At 45.5% G+C, this 27958-nt stretch overlaps 1 protein-coding gene and 3 pseudogenes across 1 annotated transcript; 1 reads left to right on the top strand and 3 right to left on the bottom strand.

Annotated features, from left to right (window-relative positions):
* Nucleotides 1-4422: 4422 nt before the first annotated feature.
* LOC138825847 (M-phase inducer phosphatase 1-like) lies at nucleotides 4423-8014 on the bottom strand (annotated as a pseudogene).
* A 1316-nt stretch (nucleotides 8015-9330) lies between these two features.
* LOC138825846 (crooked neck-like protein 1) lies at nucleotides 9331-17931 on the bottom strand. Its single transcript, XM_070020495.1, has 3 exons — nucleotides 15926-17931; nucleotides 13221-13260; nucleotides 9331-9396 (listed from the first exon to the last, which is right to left on the bottom strand). The coding sequence occupies exons 1-3, from the start codon at nucleotides 17929-17931 to the stop codon at nucleotides 9331-9333; spliced, it is 2112 nt and encodes a 703-aa protein (XP_069876596.1).
* LOC138825814 (SNW domain-containing protein 1-like) lies at nucleotides 13285-15110 on the top strand (annotated as a pseudogene).
* Nucleotides 17932-21581: 3650 nt separating the features above from the next.
* Nucleotides 21582-23222, bottom strand: LOC138825746 (SNW domain-containing protein 1 pseudogene; annotated as a pseudogene).
* Nucleotides 23223-27958: the final 4736 nt, after the last annotated feature.

Genomic DNA, 27958 nt, shown 5'->3' with positions numbered 1-27958 from the left:
AGACTGCAGGTCTTCTCTCTTTGGTCACAGAATAGACTGTGGTGGTATACCGTGTTCTAAGCAGTAGACCAGGACCTGAAACGCTTACCTGTCTTCTTGTGGGTCTATTACAAAACTGGAGAACCAAGAAGTCAAAGCCCCAATGTGGAAGGAAGGTGTCTGATCTCTGAACCATAGAAGGGAATGATTGTATTCTGTGAGGTGAGAGTAACCTCTCAGCCACTGAGTTTGGTTCTTTCAAATTGCTAGTGTTGATAACAATAGGTTATATTAGCAAGAATGATGTCAAACACACAATGCTTATCCTCCTTGCAGTTTGTCTTCTAAGCCAATTACTCAAATCTTTAATATTATCAACTGTAAATGTGTAATTTTGAAATCTCCAGAGAGTTGATTTGACTTTAAAGTTGAATTTCAAATCACACTAATAGGGCATGCATGACCTGGGAGACAATCCCTGTCTCCATCCTAGATCTAGCCAGTATGTGACTGTTAATTCTCAGTACCAAGGACTGAGAGATGAATTCATATAGTTTCCCTATTTGCAATTTTAAACTGGAATCCATTTCCTGAACAGCCCTTGGAAGGAAAATTTCCAAGGATGGAAATGAAAAGAAACTTATTCTGCTAAAGCATGGATGATGACGAGCGTCTATTGAGGAACCTGGTCTTGGTTCCTGTTTCAGAGGAGCAGTTATGGTGTAGCTATTTTAATTAGTCCTCGGGACAGAATGGGTGAGTGCAGTTTGAGAGTTCTCTATTGAACCTCTCCTACATTGCAGCTCACAAAGTTGTGCTCCCTCTTGAGGCCCTTGAAATCTCAGTCCCAGAGACCATGCCATCTGCTGCTCACCTGTGCGCCATGGCAGCAGATAAACAAGTCACCAGTAGGAGGTTTCTTGAAGGTTGTTTTTTCCATGCTGTCTTGTGCCTATAACTTTCAAGTTCTTGAAACGTGTTAAAGGAACTTCTTTTCCAGTACTGACAAGGTTAAAACTGAGCACATGTTCGCTTTCTAGTGACTCCCTGGGAGTCTCAGGCAGCCACAAGTGTGCATTAACTAATGCACAAGTGTGCATTAGTATTGCTGGTATGGACAGGTCCCACACATAAACTGAAACCCTGGTATGTGGGAAATGCATGTTTCAGACCACTAACTGAAACTAGGTAGGTCATATTTCTTTGTTTCCCATTGAAGACTGGTACCCCAGCCAGTGGTGCTTAATAGAGGCAGAGCAAACAAGGCTGCCCTTGTCTTTGTATGTCCCAATTCCTGCCCATGTGGGCAATGGCATTTTGGAGTGAAGCAGACATTAAATCTGCACTAGTTTCTTTGTGAGCCTAGCTGTCTCAGATGATAATTGAGAATTTTTCAGAGACATACTCATGAATTTCTTTTCCTCCCAGTATGTTGTCTTGGTCTTGGTAGGAATAGCTTGGCCATTAGGAAGTCATGTTGGTTGTTGCTTAGATATCTACCTTCAGCACCTTGATGTTCAGCTTGAACCCCCGCAAAGGCCCTGTCCACTTTTTGGTGGAGCAAACAGCAGAGGCATTGGTTTCAATACAGTGGATGGCCTCTGAACTCTCCAGCCTGTCCCTGAGGATGCGCATTGATCTCATGGGTCTACCTGATCTGCTGAGAAGCTGAGCTGCTTGTGATGTTGATGTATATGATTGGCTGAAAGTCCGCTGTTCCCTTCAGGTTCTGCTATGGCAGGTGTTGTTTATGAGGACAGAAAACGTCTTAGTTTCCTGTGGGGTCCTACCTCTGCCCTCTGCTCCAGAAGATTCATGAATTAATATCCAAGTACATGTCTTGCCTATTTTGTGTATATCATGAATTCCTTTGGATTCTTTGCTGGAAGCTTCCCAGGCAGGTGGGGTACATATTCCTCGTGGGTAATGGCCAGAATGTGGTAGAGTTCTTCCAGAAGCTTGAGCAAGAGCAGGTATGAGGTGATTCTCAAGACCCCTCCCCCTGTGTTTTTCTTCTGGCCTCAGTGGTGAGGGGTAGCTCATGCAGCATCTTTCTCTGATTCTTGTTCTTAATGAAAAGGCAGGTAATGTCATCCTGCTATGGACATGTTCTCTTATGGTTGGTCATGCAGCTTAGGCCCTTGTTCCTTGCTGGGTCTTGGTTTCTGGAGTTTGTTCTTCTAGGACCCCTCTCTTATCATGGAATTGCTATTGTCCTTGGTATTGGCATGGAATGGCCTGGGGTGGGGCTGTCAGCTGTTGTTCTCAGCATCGGTCTCCTTCCAGGGAGGGTTTTTGCCTGGCTGGGACAGTTTGAGCTCTCTCTCTGGAGTGGTCTCTGTCTACTGTTTTCTTAGTAAACATGGGAATTGTCTATCCTATGTGGGCTCAGAGTTAGTTTGGGACCCATACTTCCCCTGTGGGCAGGTGTTCTTCTGCTGAAATGTTCATGACCATGAGATAGTAATGGTCCTTCTCTGTCCTCCTTGGACTTTGTTCTTTTCTAACAATGCTTAGCTTCATTTTGAAGAGGAAATGGCCTTTAGCCTTCACTCAGATGAGGATAGCTTTGAGTAAGACCGGCTTCTGCCAACTCCTGGGTAGCCATTGTTCTCCCTGGAATCAAAATATTTTTGTACCCTCTGCAATACCAGACTCCTGAGGAGCCTGCATGTGCTGGGTCATTGGCCAGGCCCATGCCCACTCTTCAGGGTTCTGGTGTTTGGTAATATATATCAAGCATACAAAGTGTGGTCTTGCTGCATGAGTGACCATGTTTGCTCCACATTGTCTATGGCCTAGAGAGTCTCTTGCTTCAGTGTCTAGTCCACTTCTTATGCATCATCCTTCAGACTTCCCTTTGACTATGAAATCACCATGAGTATGGGCCTTGGGTTTCCAGGCCACCTGTTTCTCTCTTCTATGAGTGATGTGGTCTATGGGCAGGTGCTCTTCTAGCCTATATTTCAAAGGGTGGAGTCCTTCCTACCCTTTACCTTGAGTTTTCTTCATTGGTCTCTGCCCCAATCCTTTCAGTCTAGGTTAGAGGCCCAATCCCTGATTGATTTGGAATTACATCTTGGAATCAACTAATATGTTTATATCCTTTAGTGTCCTATAGGCACCTTTAGATATTACAGATAATCTGATTCCCTCCATCTAGCTGTTGGCTTCCTTGGTCAATTTGGTCTCCACAGTCTGTGTCTAGAATACTTAGAGAAGATGATATAAACAGCTGCTCACATCTTGCTCATCTCTTGCTTTATTCAGGCTTAATCCTGGATCTGGTTGTTAGATGGGTTATGTCCATTGGCCAGGTAAATTTCTCAAAAATTCCAGTTTATACTCCTAGTTACATCAGAGTCTTGGTGGTATAGGAATCGGAAGAATTTTCCAGTGTCTCTGATTACTATTCATGATTAGAAAGATGATCTGGATAGCTCGCTGGCTGTGGCCCCAGTCATGCTAGGTGATGTTGGAACTTAGCTCTGGAAGTGTCCCCTCTGAGGCTGGTGGTCATTTGGGAAACACAGGATGAGCCTGTAGAGTCCATGCTCAAAGCTAGGACCTCCATTCTGGTTACCTAGGGTTCTCGGATAGAGTCCCACTGTGGTCCCAATCAAGATGGATTTGATGACTTTCCAGGCTTTCTTAGTCGGGCTTCTTGATGCCTACTGGAAACACTTTTCCCATTTACTTCTTTTTCTTAAGTGTTATTATACCCAGGAGATATAACAGATCATGGTAAGTCTCACTGATCTGGGACCTGGAGTTGGTTCCCTGTGAAGCTTATCTACAAGAGTGTTTCCTGCTGTGTGGCCTGTTACTGGTATCTTCAACCTTGGCCAGCTATTGCCCTTAACAGTGGAATAGAAGTGGAGTCATGTAGTTTGTAAGCTCCTTGCTATACCTAGGGCCCAAGCCTTTTCAACTAAATCTCCTCTGCCTTTAATCTGACGGCTTTTTGACCTCTGGAAATGAGCGTTTGGTAATAGCTGTGTTCCCAAACCCACATAATGGGCAAGTGCATCGTGTTTTGTGAGTGCTAATCTTAGATTTGATTCCTGAGATTCTGATCAAGGGTTTGCTGCCTGACACCATGGTACCAGTTTTTGCAATGGTACCAGTTTTGCATGGTACCAGTAATTGACAAGGGGACTGGAGATACTCAAATCTGTCTGTCTAATTGGCAGGTTGTAAAGGACTTGAAATGCCCTGGGACTAAGTGTGAGCAGCATCTGGTTGTAACTGGGAGTCTCCAGTCTGTTCTGGTTCTTCTCCAAGTCTGATGGCTCTCATTTCCTTATAGAGTGGTAAAGCACTGTTCTCATGTTGCTGGTAAGAAATGTCACATTCTTTGGTTCTACCAGGCTCTCAAGTTGCCAATTGATGGGCCTGTTTCTATTTTTATTGGAATGTACAGGCATATTGTAAGTTTTTGGCTTATAGATGGAGCTCACATCTCACTGCTATGTAGCAGGTCTGCACTGCCAGGGCTTCAGCAATGGACATGGCAGGCATGGAGAGGTAGGCCTTCTTAGATGAATGAGGCTGAGAGTATAGCAAACTTAATGGTCAGATGGGACTTAAAGGCCTAGTTCTTGGGAGATAATGTCTCAGGTTCCTCTTATAGCTTCACAAACCTATAGAACATCAGCCTGGAGAATCTCTGAGACTATTCTGACACTAGCTTTAAGCTCTGTGGTGGGGGAGAGAACCTGTACCTAGGAGGTATAGAGAGATAGATTTTCCTGCTGGAAGAGGCAGGCTCAGCACACTGAAAGCCTTAACCCTGACATTATTGACTTACCTGTGTCCTGAGGAGGAACTTGCTCTGATCAATGTACAGCATTGCTGGCCCCAAAGGTAGCATTTGAGGTGAAAGGAAAAGCAACCACCATGATAGATTATCTTTAGCAGTTGGGCATGGCCCATGGGGGCTGTTCCCCAAGGGGCCTGGCCAAATGCTTTTCATGGGTAACATGCAGTGATTGTGAACAGGAGTCCTACCACTCAGTGACACTGTCTGTGCCTTCTCTCTTTGGTCTAGAATTCTAAAAGGAAACCCTTGATTACTCTGCTATTGAGAATTGTCTTCATTAGAAAGCATGCATCATTAAGAATCAGTGATCTGGTAGAGCTGCTTCTAGCCTTGGTTTAGCCAGATAGGCTTTTACATTTATTCAATAACTGTCTAGAAGATGAGAAAAGTCAACCAGAGTTGATGCCCCCTTGAATTAGTGTCTGTATTGGCCTTATCAGAGACAAAGGTGTTGATCACTCTTCTGACTTGTCATTAGACTCCTGCTTGGCTAGCCTTTGTTCCCATGGCCTACACAGGTGGCTCAGGATCCTACCTGCTCCATGGACAATGTCTGGGATTCTATTGTTGGAGAGTGAGGCTAGATGGAGGGGTACGAAAATCGTGGTTGCTGTTCATCCTGTGGCCCAAGGGACAGCAGCTTCCAGGAGAGCAGGAAGCTGGGGTGCATGTGTCAGCATCACTAAAGGGCCTGGTTGATCCTGGACAAAGGCAGCTTGGAGATTAGGATGCCAGTGTTGGGACAGTATCAGGAATGAGACAAGAACCCAAGTCCAGCTCCAGCAGTGTGTGCCCGTGGCCTGCCAGAACTCTTCCTTACAATCTGTCTCATACCTCAAGTGGAGACAAAAACAGGAGGCAGCATGCAGTGTCTAGTCTTCCATTTACCTAGGTGCCCTGCCATGCTGTGTATCTGTATATGGGGACTTAATCTTGGTCTCCTGATCTGCTTTGTGCTTTTATTCCATGGAATTTTTTGATATTCCCAATTTCCTGGCTATTGTACTCATTCACCTGAGTTTTTAATGTGTTTTTATAGGCTGTCTTTCTGTGACTTCTTTCCCTACATCTGATGTGATCTTCTGGTTCAGGATATGTCATTATCCAATTCACTGAACTGGCTGAACTAGCTTTAGCCATCTTAGGACTGAAGTGGCCTGGGACTACTGAGATACTGGGACCACTTCTTATCCAGCCAAAATTCGGTGTGTTGTCTGGTGATGTTTTCAGGGAGACCTTGGATCACTACCATCATTGTCATTATCTTCTTGGCTACTCAGATACTCTTTCTATTCCTCCTCCTGAGCATTGTTTTTCCTGTTTTTAATATATTAAAAAAGCAACATTGAATAAATGCTGTGACTAGTAGGAAACAGATCCCCAATTTTCAGTGAATAATTTTTTTCCGTCGTGTGGCTTGAACTCTGGGCTTGGGCGCTGTCCGTGCGATCTTCAGTTCAAGGCGAGGGCTCTACCGCGTGAGACACAGCACCACTTCCAGTTTTCTACTGGTTTATTGGACATAAGAATCTCACAGTTTCCTGCCAGGGCTGGCTTTGAACCATGATCCTCAGATCTCAGCCTCCTGAGTAGCTAGAATTACAGGCATGAGCCACCTGCGCCCAGCTTCATTGAATTTTTATAAACAATTCTGCAGTGAAACAAATGTTTTTAACAAGATTTAAAACTTTTAAAATCAGAAATGTTGACTTTCCTATAACAGCGCACAGACACACCCAAGAGCAACCTGTACAAGCTGTATAATAAACTGTGTCCTTACCCTTGGGCCTTGAGCACATTGAAAATTTACAATTTCTGAAGTCTGAGAGGAAACACATAAAAGCTTCTATGAATCTTTTTTCACCAAAAGGAGTATTTTTAGTAAAATACTATTGACTATGCATTGATATTTTTTCTCTGTGGTCCTTTTGGAGGAATTTGTCAGAGACACACACTGCTGTAGAATCTCAGGGACCCTCTAGATTAAGTGACCCTCCAGGACTAATTCCAGCCAAGCTCTTCTGCCACTTTGTGCTTCCCTGTGGAGATTCCTCTTGAGATTGTTCTGTTCCCTTCATTGCTGAACATATGCTGGAGTCACACTGGGAAGGGGAGTCAAACAGCCCTCACCCACTGCCAATATTTGTAGCTCTTCTCATAACCATGGGTGCTGTCCAGAGGCTTGCCATGCCCGATGGGGCCTCCACATTGTTCTTCAGATTCTCTCCATCAAGAAGGTCCATGAAGCCATCATCCTCATCAGACAAACTGGCTGTCACAGGTGACTGGAGTGTGAAAAGAGGAACAAAATTCCCTCGCTCACATCTCTTTCATGTGAAGAAAGCATCCGAGCTGGGGCTCAGTTCTGCCTCTGTGAGAAGTCATCTTTACCCTCGTCTAGTCCATGGGCATACAGGCAACCATGAGATGCAGGTGTTATGAGCTTCTTAAACTCAAATGCTTCTTTTTTCTTGTTTTTATCCTGGTCAATGAGCTGAAAGATATCATGTTCCAGAGAATCAGAATGGCTCCTATACCAAGCTGGGCTATACCTCAAAACCTTCTAAGGCAAGGAATCTATCCTCATAATTTATCCTCTTCTTGAGATTTTCAAGGTTTTCTTTTCTGTCCAAGATCAGGAGAATCCAGACAGAAACCTGCATCAGTGGATTCAGAAGAGCCCATTCCCTGAAGACTGCTGTTGTTTTATACCTCCAGTGTCTGCTCATACTCACTGCTCAGCCCAGGCAACTGGTCCATCCTTACGGTCAGCTTGGTGACGGGGGGACATTTCCCCCAGCAGCAGACATATCCAACAAGGCCTGGGCAAAGGACTATGGCACGGGTTGAGGAGGATTGCAGGCAAAAAGCTGTCGTCCCCCAATCCTCCGGATTACAGAGCTGAACCCTCCACTCTCAACCCCATGTAATTTTTTGGTATTCCCTATTTCCAGGCTATTGCACTCATCCCCTGGGTGAGTGTTTTTCTTTTTTGAAAAACAAGATTTGTATTTTATTGTCAAAAGATTTATACAAACACTTCTTTATGCAGACATTATTCACCATCATTTAAGGAAACAAGCCACTTAAACAGAACAATGTCTACACTTATATCTGTATAAAAATAAGATACATTTTTACAGAATTCCCACTGCAGTTCTTATAGCAATAAACAATATACAAGTATAATAAAGTACAATTGATCCTGACCATGGTTTGCTATGAGATATTGCTAGGGCATTTTCGTGTGTGAAAGAATTTCCACATAGCTCTTCTCGAAAGAAAATGTCCTCTGTGTTTCTATAGACCTAGTTTGAAGAACCCAAATCCTAATCACTTGGGATTGAGTGCACACACCTGGGCTGCAGGATGACACGGGGGTCGGCGTCTGTGTCTGCCGTGGCCCAAGCGGCTGCTGCCGTGATGCTTGCCCTTGTGGACCCCTCGAAGGAGCAGACCGTTGCCCAGGTCCCTGTGATGGCCCCTCTCGGTTCTGTGCTGCTTAACAGCGTGGGAATGATCGCGGGGCTTGCTCTACATCAAGAACAGGACTTTTTCCTCCCATGGCCACGTCTGTTTGAGCGTCGTCTCTGGTGCACTGGCCTCCAGGTGAGGAGAGGCATGGTTGTGGTGGCCCAATGGCCCTCCCTGTGGCTGGGGGACCTGCTGGGGGACCTCGAGCTGTATGTCCCAGGCCAGCTCAACCTGTTGCGGAGCAAAACTTCTGCTCTTGCTGTCTTGTTGCTTCTCTTGCTGTCTTTTCTTATATCATGGTAAGAGCTTTAGGAAGCCTGCTGTCTATCTTCAGGTTCCTTTTATTAAGTTCAAGCTCTAGGGTTTATTCATACTAGATTTCATGTTCATACTGGGTTAGGTATTTGTACCCTTCCCTACTGACAGCAAGTCCAACTAAATTGTGTGATAGGATATTTTGGACAGAAGGGTCTCCCTTGATACATAAGAAAGTGTTGCTGACTGCTGTGACTGGGGACAAGACAATAATGGGAAACCAGGCCAGAGAACTGAGGTCTTGGGGAGCCAGGTGACTGAATGGGATTCCTGCTACCAAGTCCTAAGGGACCCCTAAGAAGAGTTTTATTGAGTTCAGTTCAGGGGGAGGGACAAATACAGATCATTGCACATACGAGGTATCAATCTATCTTGTGGTTATAGACATTAATGAGGTATAATTTGTATACATAGAAATAATTGACTCCTTTATCATTAGGGAGTAAAAGGGAATAATAAAACATTCCTTCCATAAAACAGACATCCACCTTATTCCCAAGGCCTTAAACTCATCGCGTTCAAGCAGCTCCCCACTCAACTGGGGGTAATAACTTTTACCTTTGTCAGCCTTGACCAAATTCTGACTCAGGTCCAATGTACAGTGACATTTTCAGGTTCCTCTTTGATCATCTTCACACTGAGGGATGCCAAGGACTTCTCTTTGGCTATTGCTTCTCTATCTAAGTGATGACAGCTTGAAGGCCCAGGAGAAGCCACCCAAGGTAGACAGGGCTGGGGTCTCATCCATATTCAGTCCCTTTGCTTTCAACTTGGCTCCCTATAACACTACTCTTCTCTACGTCCCTCTCTAGAAATTCAGTTAGGCTTTTTCCTGGTATACTGCCAAAGCATCTCTATGCATATTTCTTGAATTTCCTATTCTGTAGTGCCAAAATAAAGGAGGAGTGGGCAGTTAAATCTGGAGTGCCCAGATGCACACACACGATATAGTCTTTGGTTGGAAGTGAACAAAAACATTGGTCACAGACTATCATTCATGTAATTCCATCAGGGACTACCTAGGCAGTCTGAATGAGGCTTTGATCTCATTCACATTTTAAGACTTGTAAATACATAGCAATGATCATCTGGGGTGCTTGATATGCGCACAGAACCCCAGCTACTTCAGCACCCTCTGCTTCGCCTTGATAAGTTGGATTTGCTGTTAATGTTGTTCTGGGCAAAGACTAGAGGGCTTGGAGTCCTTCTTCTTTACTGGTGGAGGTGCTGGAATACACTTATCACATCTTTTATCCTCCTGGGAGCTTCTGAGATTTTGGTGCAAGCTAACCTTGAAGGACCATAGTAAGAAGGTGTCTTCCTAAAGGGCAGGACTCTGGGTTGTCACTTTGTTTTTGCCTAGTAGGACAGACAAATGGTCTAAAATGAAGTCATTCTAAGTCATGGAATTAGAAGTAGCAACACTATGATTTATGAAGAGACTGAGCTGGGGAATATATAGGTGGAGCACTTGGAGTGAAAACACGGTACCCTTGAATACTGAAAGTCCTGGCCATAAGAGACTCAGGTAGTTGAACAAGAAGGCTGCCTTCAGATGGACCTGCCTCTTTCCCTAGCTACTCTATTGCTGACTGAAAGGACTCACAGATGAAGTGCTCTGGAGGCAAGGATCCGTAGGTGGGATCCATGACTTGAATGGATCTAAGGTAGGACCCATGACTTAAATGGCTTTAAAAGGCTGAACTGGTACTGCTGCAACAGTGACCCTGATTAACTTCTTGAACCTGGGAGGCAGCCAGCCATCCAAAGGCCAATTGCTGGCATTGTACTGCTGTGATAGGATGGAGCCACTTGCCTTTAAAAGATTCTTGCTTGGATTTTTACACTTCTTTGTCTGAAAGATAGTCATTTTTTTTTATAACACTCAGGACTTTCAATGTAACACTTGGTGTTACTGATTCCACATCAGTTCTGCTTGTGATGGAGAAAGTGCCTTCTTTGCACTGGTGAATCCACAGGCTGGTGCCCATGGAAACTTCTGGCATGCAGAGCATCCCAGAAGCAGTTGGCCTTGTAGAACCCTGGAAAGGCTTCCAAAGCCTCCATCATGGCACCAAGGGACATTCTGCTGTGGGAGACTGTGGTACTGTCCCTGGGTGAAGCCTGTGTCCTGAGCATTCATATCAGGCAATTGCATTTCCCTCTACCAGGCTGTTCAAGCTCACACACTGCAGGAGGACAATGAACATGGTATTTCCCATGGCAACACCAGAGAACCCACCAAACAAACGACTCCCATCTTAGTGATTGCAGCTTTGCTGGTTCAGAGCTAAACCAGGAAGAATGCTGCTCTCTTCTTGATGTAGAGGCAGTCTGTGGTTTTCTGTAGGTGCAACTTTGTATAGGTAGAGGGAGCTTACAGTAATGGCTGGGTGATGTCAAAGTCTATGAGATCTCTCAACAAAGCAAGATCACACTGAGGAAATGTAGAAATGCAGCCTGGGGATGGGGGGGGGGTAAACTTCCCTCTGACTCCCCGTCCCACGGCCCTGCAAATAGACCTCCCAATCCTGGCCACCCTGAGTTGAGTATGTTCTACCCTCTACATGCCCAATGAGCTGGAATTGTAGAGAAGAAAGCATACACCCATGGCCTTCTTTTTGTTGCAATAAAAGTCTTAAATAATCTGCATTTCTCCTCCTTGTGAATAGTGTTTACCTAAACTTCTGAAGGATGCACTATGCATTCCATTAGTGTGCATCATGACAGAATTGGGATAGATTTTTTTTTTAAAAAAGGATCAGAAGGCACATGAGACTGGATCAACCTGTCAGGAATCAGGGAATGGTTGGATCTAAGCAACTGCAATGTCATGCCTTCTCAAGTGGTGCTTGGTAGTGAAGACAGTGGAATGTGAGTAGGCATCCAGTGTTTTCCTTTCTGTTGTAGACCTTAAGCATGTGTGTAGGTGTTCAGCCTTTCCCTGTCAATGGGAGCCTTGTCTACAAGGAGTCAATACTTTTAAATCTGATTTTCATAACTAATGTCATGCTCAGGCTAGGACTAGAAGAGGACAGGAGTAGGATCTGGACCTTGACTTTACTATTTATTTTTTGTCAGTCATGGGGCTTGAACTTTGGGCCTGGGTGCTATCCCTCAGCTCTTCAGCTCAAGACAAGCGCTTTATTTCTAGAGCCACAGTGCCACTTCCATAAACCTTGACTTTTCTTTTTTTTTTTGTGTGTGTGGGGGGGGAAGCAGTCATGGGCCTGAACTCTGGGCGCTGTCCCTTAGCTCTTCAGTTCAAGTCTAGCGCTCTACCACTTGAGCCACAGCACCACTTCTGGCTTTTTAATTTTTAGCTTATGTGGTGCTAAGGAATCGAACCCAGCCCACAGGCATGCAAGGCAAGCACTCTACCACTGAGCCACCTTCCCAGCCCGAACTTGACTTTCTGAGTGAGCTTTGTTCTCTAGCTCTGAAGCCTTCTGAAGGGCTGTAGGCTATGAAACTTCTTTCTCTTTAACAACATGCAGCCTGTTTCTAATAGGGCCAGGGGTGAAACATTTAATACACGCTGAAAGCATGTTCTCTGGCCTTGATTAACCCACCCTCTCATTCTCTAGATGTTCTGGACAACACCTGTCTCCTTAAACCTGTGTATCCCTGGACTCTCTCCGTAAAACCTGGCTTACCTAGTCAACCTTCATACCTACACATGGGCATGTGTATGCACTTACATGCTTGTGTGTTCATGGCCATACCTTCCCTTACTTGGTCTGTCACACCTGACTATACTCAGGAGTTGTCACTGGGATCAGCTCCCAGGCTCTCTTGCACTTTTGACCTACAGATGGGCCACCAGGAGTTAGTGCTGCTATCCTCTGTCCCTTATCCTGTTACATCACTGGACCACCTTTGCTCCTCTCACTTCCACGTGGAAATGACTGGAGTTTTGCTCCTCAGACCTGGAGATATGAAGTGGTCCAGTCAGGTCTTCACCCCTCCCCCTTAACCCTCCCCAGACCAAATCTTTGGTCAAACCCCTGTTGGTACCATGGGAACCACTAAGGGCATCAAGTCACCCATTTTAAAGTGGAACAGAACTTTTCATTCTATGCTATACTTTCAACTTCTTGTTCAGCCCCTGCCTCCTAAGACTTCTTTCCATAGACAAATATAAACATTCACAACCAAGGAACTGTTACTGCTGCTTTATACCAGTCAGGATGTCATCTCAGCCTTCTACCCCTAAAAATGACCGTGTCAACAGGAAGTAGCCAGAGAGAACCAGTGGCTCTTTTCAATTGTCAAAAGGCTAGAATGTTAGGTATGCCCATGACATTGGCCCACTCTCCTCCTGCTCTCCTCCTCTTCTCTGCTAGAAAGGAAAGCTCAGTAGCCATTCCAGAAATCACCTGTGGGAAACAAGTATAATCAATCACATCAAAGTGTCAATCCCCTCATTGAGTCTGCAAGGCCCCGGGCTCTGAGGTCACTTCCTCGTCCTCTGAGGTCTTGTGCTTATCTGCCCCAGTCAGGCCTCTTTTCCTGCCAGAGAGAAGATCCATCAGCTCTGACGTCATTTCCACATCCGCTGTGGACACATCTCCTCCTTGCCCTTCCTAAATAATTCCTCTCTCCTGCCCTATGATCTCACTGTGCATGCATCCAGCTCAGGCAGGACATCCGTTTGCTCCTGCTCTTCACTAAATCAACTTTTACTGAAGAAGATGGCACTCACCAGCTTTTTACCTGTACCTACTCAGCTATCTCAGGACCAACCTGAAGCAGTAGAGAAGTCAGAATCACACAGTCCATGGCAGATTTCCGTGGCCTCTTCACATAGAGAAACTTTCCTCATACAGATACCCAACGGGCTGTATATCTCGCTTCCTAGAGGACTTTGATCATGCTTTTCCAGAGATCCATGTGGCCCATTATCCACTGGATAGAGATGACAACAAAAACCAGTCAAATGCACTGGCCATTCAGGTCAATCCTGAAGGAAGAATTCAGTACGATGCAATTGCTTGACAAAGACAGTCAAAAGACAAGGTCATGGGTCTGGGAAGGTGACTCAGTGGAAGAGCGCTTGCCTTGCATGCATGAGGCCCTGGGTTCAATTCCTCAGCATCACATAAGCAAAAAAAAAAAAAAAAAAGACTAGGTCATTTACAGCAAATATACTGACCTGGTGCCAAATGAGGGCATGAATACTAATGATCCAGACCCACAGACATCCAGTGAAGAAGCTATTCAAGAGATCACAGCAAAGACAAGGGTAGCCTTAGAGAAGTGTGTCCAGCAGAAGGTTGCCTCAGCCATGCCAGTTCGGGCAGCTGATCAACTGGCTCCTGCTCAGTATCTGCAATACACACCATCTCAGCAAGGAGTGGCATTGAACTCTGGAGCTTCACAGAAGCTAATTCAGATGGTAGTAATGCAGAAAGATCCAATGGAACCTCTGAGGTTCAAGATCAACAAGAAGATTCCCCAGGGACCACCTACTCCTCCTGCATCTGTCATGCACTCTCCAACTAAAAAAATGACTGCCAAGAAGCAACAAGAGTGGAAGATTCTTCCTTGCATTTCCAACTGGAAAAATGCAAAGGGTTACACAATTCCATTAGACAAGCGAATGGCCACTAGTGGAAGAGGACTTCAGATGGTTCGCATCAATGAGAACTTTGCCAAACTGGCTGATGTTCTCTATATTGCTGACTGGAAGGCTCTGGACACTGTGGAAAGATGGGCCCAAGTGGAGAGAAAAAGGATTCAGAATGAAAGGGAAACTTAGAGTGATGGCACAAAAGCCAGGGAGAGGAGAGCTGGGATCCAAACCCATGTGGACAGATGATAGGGAGGCACGCACATAGGAGGGATGAGATCCAGCAGGAGAGGCAAAAAGAGAGACGGCATGACCATTATCTTTCCTGGACAGCTGCTGGGAAGGGATCAGAACTGCAGAAAAAGGAAGAGCAGATAATCACTGAAATCACTGAAGTCATTGGGGTGTCCCCAATTCTTGCACCTCAAATGAAGTTCAGTATGACCAACAGCTCTTCAACCAATCCAAGGGTATGGACAGTGCATTTGTAGGCAGAGAAGATGAAATTTACAATATGTCACAAGCTAAAAAGAAAATAATACTGACACAGATAATAGCAAAAAGTTTTAAATCCTTTCTTCTGCCTTCCCCTACCATCCATTCAGAAACTAACACACCTCACCAAATCAACAGGAAATGACTTGACAGCTTACTTGGTTTTATGGTCATATCCTACTTTGGGGTGATAACTTTTGTTCCTGTTGTCTATCAAGTATCCATAATTTTTCAACATCAATAACCAAAAATATATTCTATTCATGTTGTCCAGGCTGTTTCAAACTCCCAATCCTCCTACCTCAGTCTCACAAGTGCTGGGATTACAAGCAAACACCATCAGAGCTTAAAGCAAATATCATTCTTCCTAATGTTTCCATGAGTTGACTGATCTCCCTTGGGATCTGCAGTAGGGTGGAAGTCGGGTGCCTGCAGGAGCCGAAGGGTTACTAGGTCTGGACATCCACATGGCTTGCCAGTGGTGAGCAGAAGCTTTGTTGGTCAGACCTTCTTAATCCAGTCAACCAGGCACAGGGAAAGGTCAGATGTGACATTTCAAGAAACAAGCCTGAGAGGTGCTTACCATGAAGACCTGTGATGGAATTAACATGGTCAACATTGCCAACAGTACTTCACATACCTTACCTCTAGTTGGGCAGAATTGTTCCTTCTGATCTGCACTGTGACATTTTTATAGTAGCTTCTTCTAAATAAATACATACCTACCATAGGACTTGGCAATCGCTTTCTTGGAATCAAAACAAGTATACTAAAAGTGGATGTCCATCCAAAGTCTGCAATGTGGGTGTTCCTAACAGCTTCAAGTGTCTGAGACAAATGTCCATCCCCAGTGAATTGATAAAAACTATACATGTACTAAGTAATGCTATCAAATAAACAATTGCACTTCAATATCTTCCATATGAAAACAAAGAACTACCATTTATACTTATATAGGAAAATGTTGTCCTGCTCTTCCCAAGTAAGGTTGATAATGGCTAGTCTCCTGACCTCCTTTTTAAAGTATCCTCAGTAAGTTTAGAGAAGCTGAACCTCTGGGCCAGGTTGTTGGGTTCTCTAATGTAAGTTTCAATAAATGCAGACCACAACATGCTGCAGATATGTAACAGTTTATTTTATTTTATTCCTTCCAACAAGGAAAAATTTTACAAACTTTACAATATTACAAAATTTTACAACATTACAAATAAAAATATAAAACACCAAAATGTGGCAACATTTAGAGAAAGCATCCTGAGTCAGGATGCTGTTGTTTCTTCCAAAGTTTAGCCATAGTCAGAAGTTTGAGGTTAGGTTGGCTGGCAGCTTCATCTTCTGGAAAGATGTAGTCACAGTATTCTTCCCAGCCTGCATCAGACCCGTCATCAGTCAGAACCTTTCTTCTCTTCTTCACTTTCTCTGGCATGAGTCTGTCTACTCTCTCCTTATCTGATACTGTTCCAAATTCATCCTCAAAGCTTCTCCAAGATTGCAGCAGCATAAGCCTCGCTTCCTTTTCTTCACAGTTCTGCATGGTTTTGTTAGCCTCTTCATAAATCTGTCTGCATTTAGACACACTTCCGTCTTCTCCTGCAGACAACTCAAAGTGAGCCAAACTGATCCATACCTTGACATGCTGTGTCCGTTGGAGCAACTGTCGGTAAAGATTTCGTGTTCTCTCAATTTCTCCCTGTTCCATCTCAAAGTCGATGTAGGATTTCCAAAGCACCTCTGGCATGTCTAAGCGAGGCTGGCTGATGGCTAACTCATAGATTGCCCTGGCTCTCTCCACATCACCAAGGATTGTCTCTAATTCTGCAAACTTAATCCAGGAGGTACAATGTTCAGGTGCAAATTCCAACAGCTTTGCATAAAGCTTCTGGCATCTGTCAAATTCTCGAAGCTTCACTTCCAGTTCTATGTAGCCTTTAAATAACTTGCTCTTTGGACACTTGCCTATTGAAATCCCCAAAGCTCTTCTGGCAGATGATAAATTTCTCTGTCTTATTTCAAATTGTGCATAATAGAGCCACATTTTGGCAAATGTGAACTCTTGATGAGGAATTAATTCCAAAGAGGCTTGATACACCTGCCTTGTCCTCTCAGGATCCTTTGTCTGCAATTCTTCATAGAGTGCATAGTTGATCCAGAGGTAGATGTAACGCTTCCAGTGTCTCTTCTCCTGAATGGGTGGAATGTTAGCAATGGCTCTCTCATAAACCTCTCGCACTGTGTCAGCTTCTGCAGTGCTTTCCAGTAAGCGCAAGTAATCAAACCACGCATCATAATTGTGGGGACTGGCCCTCACTTCCTCTTCATACTGGAATCTGCGTTTAGTCACAATGATAGCTTCAATACCCCGCCTGTCACCAAACTTCTTCTCAAAGATGGTATAGTTTTTGAAGAGCTCTTGAGCCTCATGTGTTGGGATTCTGTCCAAGGCATACTTGTAGATGACCTGGGCCCTCTCAAATTCTTTCTGGTTTTCCTCAAATTTGGCAAAGGCAACATAGAGGTGTTCATCCATATGTTCCTCTCCGAAGAACTCAACAGCTCTCTCATACACTTTCCGTGCGTGGGCAAAATAACCATGTTTTTCTTCAGAGTGGGCATATTTGATCCAGTTTTTCACCCACGGGTGCACAAGAACAAAGCGTTCGTAAATGGTCCGAGCCCGCTCCACCTCTTTGTATCTCAGCTCAAAGTTAATGTAGGAGTGCCAGGCTTGCTCCTCGGGCTGCCATTCCATCCAGCGCTCAAACACCTGCCGGGCACCGGCCATGTTCCCCAACAGCTCTTCCATGTATGTGTACTTGTACCAGAACTGGCTGACTCGTGGCAGTGTTGTGATGGCACGGTCCCACACATTTCGGGCATGGTTGGCCTGGCGATTCCTCATTTCCATTTCTGCATATTTCAGCCAGAGTGTGATATTTCTATAGTCCACGTCTAAAGCACGCTCGTAGATGGATCGAGCCCTCTGAATTTCCTGGAGCCTTTCTTCCCACTGTGCGTATTTTATCCAGTTGCCAATCACAGTCCGGTTCTTCCTTAAGTTATCTTCAAAGGCCTTCCTTTTCCTCAGCTTGTAGTCATTGAATTCTTCTTCATCTGCGATCCTCTGTTGAGGTGGAGGTGGAAGAAGCTCAAGCTCTCGTTCTTTGGCCTCCCTCAGCAGTTGTTCAGCGGTGATCTGGACTAGAGCTGGAGCTTTGTTTTTGACCTTGGCCACCTGAGGGATCCGCAGTTTCCCGACTGCGTTGGAGACTGCCATGTCTGCAGGAGATCCTGGGAGATGTCCGCACACACTGGGACCGCAGATAGCTCTTGACACTACCAAGCTTCCCAACAAGGAAGCGAGTCCGCGGGAAGAGCTGAGTTACAGGAGGGAGCAAGACCAACCTGCGGGCCGACCTGCACTGGAGGGAGGCTGGCCCAGAGACAAAGCTTAGCACCAGCCAGAGGGCTTATATAGTGCCAGGCTGGGAAGAGGCGAGGCCACAGCCGAGGCGGAAATGACCTCAGAGCTTAGGGAGCCTCTCACTGGTGGAAGCAGGCAGTGCTGCACCTGTGAGGGAGTGACTGGGCTTATCAGGGTGTGACAGGGTGGATAAGGGCGTGGCTGGGCTTAGGGAGACAGGGCTGGGTGGGTGAGGGCGTGACCTCAGAGGGTGAGGTGGTGACCTCAGAGCCTGGAGCCCTTTGCTGACTCTCATTCAGGAGATGGACTGAGGAGATTACTGCTTTCCAGCAGGAGAATTCTGGAAAAGCTAACATGCTGCCCTCTCCTGGAAAGGAGGAGGAGAGCAGGAGGGGTGTTGGGGGCAGTGTTGTTTCCCAGGGCACTCCTAACATTCCAGCATTTTGGCACTTTTGAAGGAGAGCCTTTTCTCTCTGGATACTTCCTGCTGACACAGGGGTATCATTCTTTGGAATAGAATGCAGAGATGTCATCCTGATCAGGACAAGGCAGCAGAGATGGTTCCTTGATTGTGAACGTGGATATTCTTCTAGGGAAAGAAGACTGAGGAAACAGTCTGAATAAGAAAGTTGAACGTATAGTTTAAAAGGAGAGCTCTGTTTCAATTTAACATGGGTAGCTTGATATCCATAGTGGTTTACATGGTGGCAATAGGCGATTGACCAATATATGGGCTAAGGAGGGGTGGGAGCAGGATCTCATTAGAGCTGACAAACTAATCTTACTTTCAGGTGGGAAAATTGATCATCATTACTCTGCTGACCTCCCACTTAAAATGTACTCAGTATATAGAGAGAAGCCAAACCCTCTGGGCCAGGTTGTTCGGCTCCCTTGTGTAAGGTTTGCCGAAAGGAGACCGGTGCCACATGGTTCAGATAGGAAAAACTTTATTATATTGTATTTTGTTCCTTCTACAATGAAGGAATTTTATCCTGCAAGTTGACAAATGAAAATAGAAAAAAGGAAAACGTGGAAACGTTAAAAATAACTTTTCCTATTTTTTTAATGTGAAAATACCATACAAAGGGGTTACAATCATGTGGGCAAAGTAATGAGTACATTTCTTTCTCTTTTTTTTCTTTTTTTTTGGGGGGGAGGAGTTCTGGGCATGGGGCCTGAACTCTGGGCTGGGGCCCTGTCCCTCAGCCCTTCAGCTCAAGGCTAACACTCAGGTGAGCCAAAGCGCCACTTCCACTTTTTTCTTTTTGCTTTTGTGGTGCTTAGGAATCAAACCCAGGGCCTCAGGCATGCAAGGCAAGCACTCTACCACTGAGCCACCTTCCCAGCTCCACGAGTACATTTCTTATCAAGCATTGTTGCCTCCTCCTTTGTTTCCCCTTCCCATCCCTTCCCATGTCCTACCTCCCCACCCCAGCCAAAGTTGTAAAGTTCATTTTTCGACATAACAACTTGTATATCTCATTCTTGCAATGGTTCCACCTGTATCCCTATTTAAACGATGTGTTTATTCCCTTCCACAAAATATACCAACATCAAATACAGTGACAGCAGGGGTTATACCGTGGGGGAGGGACACACAAAGCAACAAAGAAACCCTCTTATAACTATGTAAGAAACAACAGCAAGAAAGAAAAAAACATTTGAATACTCATCTTGGCATTCATTTCACCGAACATCAATTTATGTGACCATTTCTACTTGTCTCAGACATATACTAGTTATTGCAAATAAGGGAAACCATGGGACCTATGTTTCTTTGGGCCTGGCTTACTACACTTAATATAATTTTTTCCAAGTCTTTCCATTTCCTAACAAATGGGGCAATGTCCTTCATTCTGATGGAGGCATAGAATTCCATTGTGTATATGTACCACATTTTCTTCCTTTCTTCTTTTATTGTAAAAATACCATAGAGAGGGGTTACAATTACATGGGCAAGATAAGGAGTACATTTCTTTTTATTTTATTTTATTTTATTTTATTTGTGAACATACTGTACAGAGGGGTTACAATTACATGGGCAGGATAATGCATACATTTCTTACCAAGCACTGCAGCCTCCTCCTTTGTTTACCCTTCACATCCCTTCCCAGTATCCCCCCTCACACCCCCACCCAATCCTTCCCCCCCCCACTCCCCGCACCGACGTTGTAAAGCTCGTTTTCGACATGGCAACTTGTACTTCTCATTGTTGCAACAGGTCCATCTGTATCCTTAAACGACTTGTTTTTCCCCATCTTCTCCAGAAGTTATAATGACATCAAATATAGTTAAAGCGGGAGTTATACTCTGGGGGAGGGACATACAAAGCAACAAAGAAATAATCTTATAAATGCGTTAGAAACACATGCATGAAAGAAAAAAAACATTAAAATATATATCTAAGGGTTCATTTTCCTATCACATTATCTGACCTTTTCCGCTTGACTCAAACATATACTAGATATTGCAAATAAGGGAAACCATGGGATCTATGCTTCTTTAGGCCTGGCTTACTTCACTTAATATAATGTTTTCCAAGTTTTTCCATTTCCTAACAAATGGAGCAATGTCATTCTTTCTGATGGAGGCATAGAATTCCATTGTGTATATATACCACATTTTCTTGATCCATTCATCTACTGAGGGGCATCTGGGTTGGTTCCATATCTTCACTATGGTATATAATGCTGCAATAAACATAGTTGTGCTGGGAGCTTTAGTATGGTCTTGATGGGGAAACACTTGCGTAAATGCCCCAAACGGGGATTGCTGAGTCCTAGGGGAGCTCTATGTGGACTCTTTTGAGGAACCTCCATTCTGCTTTCCAAAGTGGTTGATCAAGTCTACACTCCCACCAACAATGCAGTAAGGGTCCCTTCTGTCCACATCCTCCAGCATCTGTTGTTATTAGAGTTCTTCATTATAGCCATTCTAACTGGGGTGAGGTGGTATCTGAAGGTTGTTTTGATTTGCATTTCTTTTATGGTTAGAGAGGTTGAGCATTTCTGCCTGTGTCTATTCGCCATCCTTCTTTCCTCTTCAGAGAAGTTTCTCTCTAAGTCTTTAGCCCACTTATTTATCGGGCAGTTGTTTCTTTGGAGATTTGTTTCTGGGGGATTTAATTTTTTGAGTTCCAGGTCTATTTTAGATATGAGACCCTTGTCTGTTGCGTGGCTAGTGAAGCTCTTCTCCCAATCCGTGGGCTTTCTATTGATCTTGCTACCTAAGTCCGTTGTCATGCAGAAGCTCTGCAATATCATGCAGTCCCATTTGTCCAAGCTTTCTTTGATTTGTTGTGTTTCTGGGTCTCTTTGAAGAAAATTTTGGCCTGTGCCAAGTAGACCTAGGCTTTCTCCTCTTCCATCCTGTAATATTTTCTGAGGATCTGCTTTGACTTCGAGGTCTTTGATCCATTTGTGGTGTATCCAGATTTGGATTTTACTCTGACACTTTCCAAAGCATATCCCCATGACTTGCATCACTAGGGTTCTAGACGAAGTTCATTGAGTGGGAAGAGAGAAGTATCTATGGCTTCCTCCTCTTCTTGCCTTCATGCTCATGCTCCTCGGGTCGGCTGCTATCTGCAAGTCTTTTGGAGCCACTGTGCTGTTTAGCTTCTTGCAGAAACTTGTCCAAACCAAAAGGATCCTCCTCAAACTGCACTGGCCCTTCTCGTGCGGTCTGCCTATGTTCTGAACCGGAAACCTCTTGAACTGGAAGAAAGCTGTTGGTCTGGATTTTGGTTTTTAGGTCATCACCATCCATGTCCTTGTCCAGATTTGTCCTGGGCCTATAGATGGTCTGGGCCATGTCTTTATCACCTCTCCAGGTGAGATCATAAACGCTGTAAATGTCATCTTCTCCACCTGCAAATCCGCTGTCCATACCTTTGGACTGGTTGAAGAGCCTCTGGTCATACCAAACTTCCTTGGAGGTTCCAGGATTGGGGACACCCAGAGCAATGACTTCAGTGATGTCTCGATGTTCCTTCCTCTGCGGTTTCCATCTCTTCTCAGCAGCTGCCCTGGAAAGATGCCGGTTGTGCTGTCTCTCTTTTTGCCTCTTGTGCCGGATCTCCTCCCACCCACGGGCCTCCCCATCATCTCTGTCCACACGGGTTTTGATGCCAACTCTCCTCTTTCTGGCTTTTTGGGCCATCACTCTAAGTTTCTCTTCATGCTTCTCTTTTGCTTTCTGAGCCCTTTTTCTCTCCACTTGGGCCCGTGTTTCCACAGCCTCTCGAGCCTTCCGATCGGCAATGTAGAGCATTTCGGTGAGTTTGGCAAAGTTCTCATTGAGGTGTACCATACCATCTGAAGTCCTCTTGCATCGGCGGCCAGTCGCTTGTCTAAGGGAATTGTATAACCCTTTGCATTTTTCCAGTTGGAGATGCAAGAAGGAGTCTTCCACTCTTGCTGCTCCTTGGCAGTCATCTTTTGGCTTGGAGAGTGCATGACAGGTGCAGGAGGAGAAGGTGGTCCCCGGGGAATCTTCTGGTTGATCCGGAACCTCGGAGGCTCCATTGGATCTGTCTGCATCTCTACCATGCGAATGAGCCTCTGTGTAGCTCCAGAGTTCAATGCCACTCCTTGCTGAGATGGTGTGTATCGCAGATACTGAGCAGGAGCCGGTTGATCAGCTGCCCAAACTGGCATGGCTGAGGCAACCTTCTGCTGCACACACTTCTCTAAGGCTACCCTTGTCTTTGCTGTGATCTCTTGAATAGCTTCTTTGCCGGGTCTCTGTGGGTCTGGAGCACCGGCATGCATCCCCTCCTGTGGCAGCAGGTCAGTATATTTGCTGTAAATGACCTTGTCTCTTGACTGACCTTGTCGAGCAACTCCATCATATGGAATTCTTCCTTCAGGATCGACCTGAATGGCCAGCGCATTGGACCTGGTTTGTTGTCATCCCATATCCAGTGGATACTGGGCCACATGGATCTCTGGAAAAGCACCTCCATCTCCAAAATCTTCTAGTGAGCGAGGATTCCAACCTTTTCGGCACCCATATGGGGGAGGTTCTCTGGGTGAGGAGGCCAGGCAGGTCTGCCAGGAATTGTGAGATCTTGCCTTCTCTTCAACTTCAAGTAGGTCCAGGGATAGCTGAGTAGGTGCGGGTAAAAAGCTGGTGAGCACCATCTTCTTTGGCAAGAGTTGATTTACCCAAAAGCAAGAGCAAGAAGGAGAGCACACTGCCAGCCCGCCTGAGCTGGAAACCACAGTGCAGAGAGTGAAAGTTTAGGGCAGGGGAGAGGGATTAAATAGGGGAGGGCCAGGAGGAGGTGTGGCCACAGGGGATTCAGAAAGTACCTCAGAGCCTAGGGAGCCTCTGACTGGGGAAAGCAGGCATGACCTGGTACAACAAGGCCTGGCAGGTTGGATCTGGGTGTGAGCTGGTGGATGAGGGTGTGACTGGGCGGAGGAGGCCTGGACCTCAGAGCATTAGGCAGTGACTGGAAGTCAGAGGATGAACCCTCAGAGCTGATTACTGGTGTCCAGTAGGCCATTTGTGCTAAGGCTACCGTGCTGTCCTTGTAGGGGAGGAGGAGGGAATGAGGGGAGTGGGCTATTCTCCCAGGTAGACCTTACATTCTACTCTGTTTCTAGTGGTGAAGGGTTTCTGAATCTCGGTGGAGACACAGGGTATTATTTTTAGGGGCATAAGCCTGAGATGTCATCAGGGTCTGGGACAAGGCAGCAATAACACTTCCTTGGCTGGGAATGCCTGTTAAGTAATTTGCATGTCTCTTGAAATGTCTATTCAAGTTTTTTGTCCACTTTTAATTGTATATTCTCTTTATATAGAGTTTACACATTATGGATGTTAATCTCTCATCAGCGAGTTTGTAAATGGTTTCTTCCATTGTCTACATTTTTTATTGTTTCTTTTGTCATGCAGAACTGTTTCAATTCCATAAAACCCCATTTATCTGTTTTTGCTTTGGAGATCTTATCTTTAAAAATCCTTGCTCAGGCCAATGATATGGAATATTCCCTGAAGTCTAATCCAAAAAACCCAACAAAATTCCAAACCTCCAATTTTTGAGTGTTCATACCATGCCAGAAATGTAAAATTCCTCTTGACCATAGATGACAGGTTCTAGGGAAAATGCAGGCATACCAAACTGTACATGATGAGCTTCAGGTGTGTGTAAGGAACACACACCACTTAGGAATTTCACTTTTCCCTCTTCAGATCTGGGTCATTTCCAATACACCCCATTATGTGACATCCAAAACATTTCTGACCCAAGCCTTCTGGAGAAAGATGACGCATCCTGTATGAGTCCCATTGAGTCTAATGTTACAACTCGGGAACTATCACATGGTTTACGATTGTCCCTCTTCTCATCCTGGGCTCATCTCACTGAGTTCTCAGTCTGTGCCACATGTCAGCAGTATACACTACTGTTCATTTTCCATATTAAAAATAGCTTCTTTCTTGGAGCTAGGTTGAAGTAGCCCTGGATAAGGCTATGAGTAAGTCATTGCTGTCTTCTCTATGTCTTGGCCTGAGCTTCCCATTCCTGATTGTGCTTCCTACTTTGTGACCTTGTCTTTACTTAATTTTGCCTAGTTCAGCTACAGACAGTCCCCTGACCACCAGGTCTTTCTGAGGTCTATGGGAACAAGCACAATTGTAGAACTCAGACTTGTCAATCCAATAGGTCTGAACTACCTTAGTATACGCTACAGAGACAGTGGCTACCTTGGTTTTTGAGGCCCTAAGTATATGTGCTAGAAAGAAGGGGACTCCAGGAATCTGTCCAGACTCTTAGCAGTTGGCCAGGAGGTGAAGTATAAGACATTGGTATGCAAGATACTGATTCTGGCAGGTCCTTCCAACTCTCTAGGCTTGAGATCCTAATGTCTCTGGTACAAATAACTTCCAACCTTTTAACCTCTTCAGAAAGGCAGAAACAAAGAAAAACCTACAACAAAGATGTCATACTCCCTATGGGTGTCTACCATCTAAGTAAGACTTGGGACTAAAGACTTGTGGCTGGGAGACAGGCTAGTTTCCTGGATGTCTGATCCCTGTCCCCTACAGATGGCAGCCACCATCTGGCTTTGCCTCAAGCCAGAGATCTTCCTGGATCTAATTTCTTCCCTGTGTTTGATGTTATTCTTTTTCCTCTCTGAGGTACATGCCCAAGTCTAACACAAAACCACATATTGGAAAGGTAAAAAAATCTTCCCTGAGTCCTTTCCTGTGACCTAGCCCAACTGGGAAACAAGACACCAAATACCCATTAAAGTAGCTTGCCATTTCCCAAAGCTAGACTTCCTGTGTTGGTAGTGTCAACTGTGATTTAACATTAGCCTGTTTTCCCAGTTTCCTCAGTATTCAGGAGTTGACAATAAAGTCTAAAAATTAGCATTATCCTGTGAGGGTTACCTTCCTATGCCAAATATGGAAATATACTTGATTCTGTTTCTGAACTTTAGACCTCCAGGATTGCAGTAACTGTCCTTGTTTTGGACAAGACCATAGGAGATAAAGGATGGCCTCTTCCTTCCTCCAGAGCATCCATTTCACATTGAGAATCCTTTCAAACAAGGCTCAAAGCAGAGATATGCATGCCTTGCTTATCAGATCAGATCCCTACTTGGATCTGATCCTCTCTGTTGACTAGCCAGGGTGGTTGTTCTCCACAAGAGTACTCATGGTCTGTTTTAGAAACAAGAGAAACACCTCTTTTCATCACCTGTCATCACCTCTTTTCTAATCCAGTTCTAAGTAAAGCCCATTCTTTAGTCTTCTCCATACTGTCTTTGACTAGATGGAGTGTCTGGAAGCTGTCCGCATGTCTCCCATGTGCTAGACAGCTCCTGAAACTTGGTGAAGTTTGAGGCAGGCATCTTGTTTTGTGGTTTGGTGTGGCAGAGCCTGGAGATGAGTCTGAAGCTGAGGGCTTGAGACTAGGGCCCATTCCAGGGTCTCTGTGGTCACAGCAGCCCACTATGCAGGGATGTGTCTAGCCAGGGTAGAGGCAATGGGGAAGGTGCATTGAGTATGGAATGAAACATTTTTTCTTTCCCTGGACGACTCAACTATAATCTTGCTTTTCAAGTTGCTGTTTTACCTGCTATGGTATGTATACCTCATTGCTTGGGCTCCTGGAAAGTTGCTCTTCAAGGTTCTTGGCTGGAGTAAAAGCTGATATCTCTCTCGTGCCTACTACCTCCATCTCTGGCAGCACATATAGCTCCTATGTGGTAGGAATGGCATATTTGGCTTGCTTGAGGTCAGGTTTGAATCTTTCTAAGATCTTTAGTCCTACAGGTGTGTCCTAAATCTCGTGGTACCATTCAACTCTCGATTATCTATCTCCTTTGCTTTCTAGGTGTGAGACAAAATATGCTTGCCTATACTACTCAGTGTCCAGTTTTGTGGTCACCTCTGGAAGGACCATGAGAGCTAGAATATCTGACCTTCTCTTCTGGGACGCAGCTTTCCACCCTCATAGGTGTCTTCCTGTAGATTTATCTTACACAACTAGCTCTCCCTGCAGGTGTAAGCCTGGTTCTCCCTCCTGGGTGCCCACCCCTGGGTGGGTCATCACCCCAGGCCCACTCCATCGCCCACTTTGGTGGTACAGGGAATCTGCCTGGTATCGTGGGGCGCCCCTGCCTGCTTTGCCAGTGGGTGCAAACTCAGGGAAGAACCACCTCTACTTCGGGCTGGGCTCAGGGAAGTTCAAGGGGGGAGGGTAAACACGGTCCCCTCCACCCACCACCCCTGCCCAATCTGGTCCCTGGCTGCTTCCCAAATGCTTGGTTCAGACTGAGCCCCAGCAGAGCAGCAGCTCCAGTAGCAGCATGCCCAGTGCCCTGCTCCTGGTCCATGTGTTCCTGTGGTTGGGCTCAGGAACCTCTCCCCTGTGCTCTCTCCCTGGCCCTAGCCTCTGCGTCTGGCTGTGCCAGCTGGTGAAAGCAGCTGCAGCCAAGGTGGTTGAGGGCTGCCTTGCACCTCTCAGGAGCCAGGCTCCCATGCGCCCTCTCTTGGCGCTCCCCAAGGTGCTGCAGCCTCCTGGCAAAAGCATTCCCTGGACCCTCTAGCCCAGGATCTGAAGTTGAGCTACCAAAACCCAGGGAGCTCAGGGGTGCTCTAGAAGCCCTGCAAGTCCCTGGTATGGGCCTCTCTGTCCCTGCTGCTTCTCGGTGGTCAAGGAGCCCTCGCCCTGTATCTCCAATTAAACACCCAAAGACTGGAAGTGGCACTGTGGATCAAGAGGTGGAGGGCTCTCCTTGAACTGAAGAGCTCAGGGACAGTGCCAGGCCCAGAGATCAAGCCACATGGCCGACAAACAAACAAACAAACAAAAATGGCTGGATTTGTACCACAATCCTCAGATCTCAGCCTCCTGAGTAGCTAGGATTACAGGTATGCATTTTATGGTAGTGAACTGGAGATAAGAGTCTCAGGGCCTTTCCTGAGCAGGCTAGCTTCAAACTGGGATCCTTGGATCTCAGCCTCCTGAGTAGCTAGGATTATAGTATGAGTCAACAGAGCCCAGTAAGATGCTGATATTTAAACATGGGTTAAAAATGAAATAGGGGCTGGGAATATGTCTTAGTGGTAGAGTGCTAGCCTAGCATGCATGAAGCCCTGGGTTTCATTCCTCAATACCACATACACAGAAAAGGCCAGAAGTGGTGTTGTGGCTCCATTGGTGGAATGCTAGCCTTGACCGAAAGAAGCTCAGGGGCAGTGCCAGGCCTCTGGGCTCAAGCCCCAGGACTGGCTTTAAAGAGAGAGAGGGGGGAAGGAGATAGGGGGAGAGAGAAGATGAGAGGAGGGGAGGGAGAGAGAGGGGGAGAGAGAAGGGAAGAGAGAGGGGGAGAGAGAGGGGGAGGAAAGAAAGAAGAAA

Source organism: Dipodomys merriami, unplaced genomic scaffold (assembly GCF_024711535.1).
Source record: "Dipodomys merriami isolate MVZ:Mamm:240054 unplaced genomic scaffold, mDipMer1.0.p SCAF_14, whole genome shotgun sequence".
NCBI lineage: Eukaryota > Metazoa > Chordata > Mammalia > Rodentia > Heteromyidae > Dipodomys > Dipodomys merriami.
The sequence above is the reverse complement of the archived record's forward strand: the minus strand, read 5'-3'. Positions and strand labels throughout refer to the sequence as shown.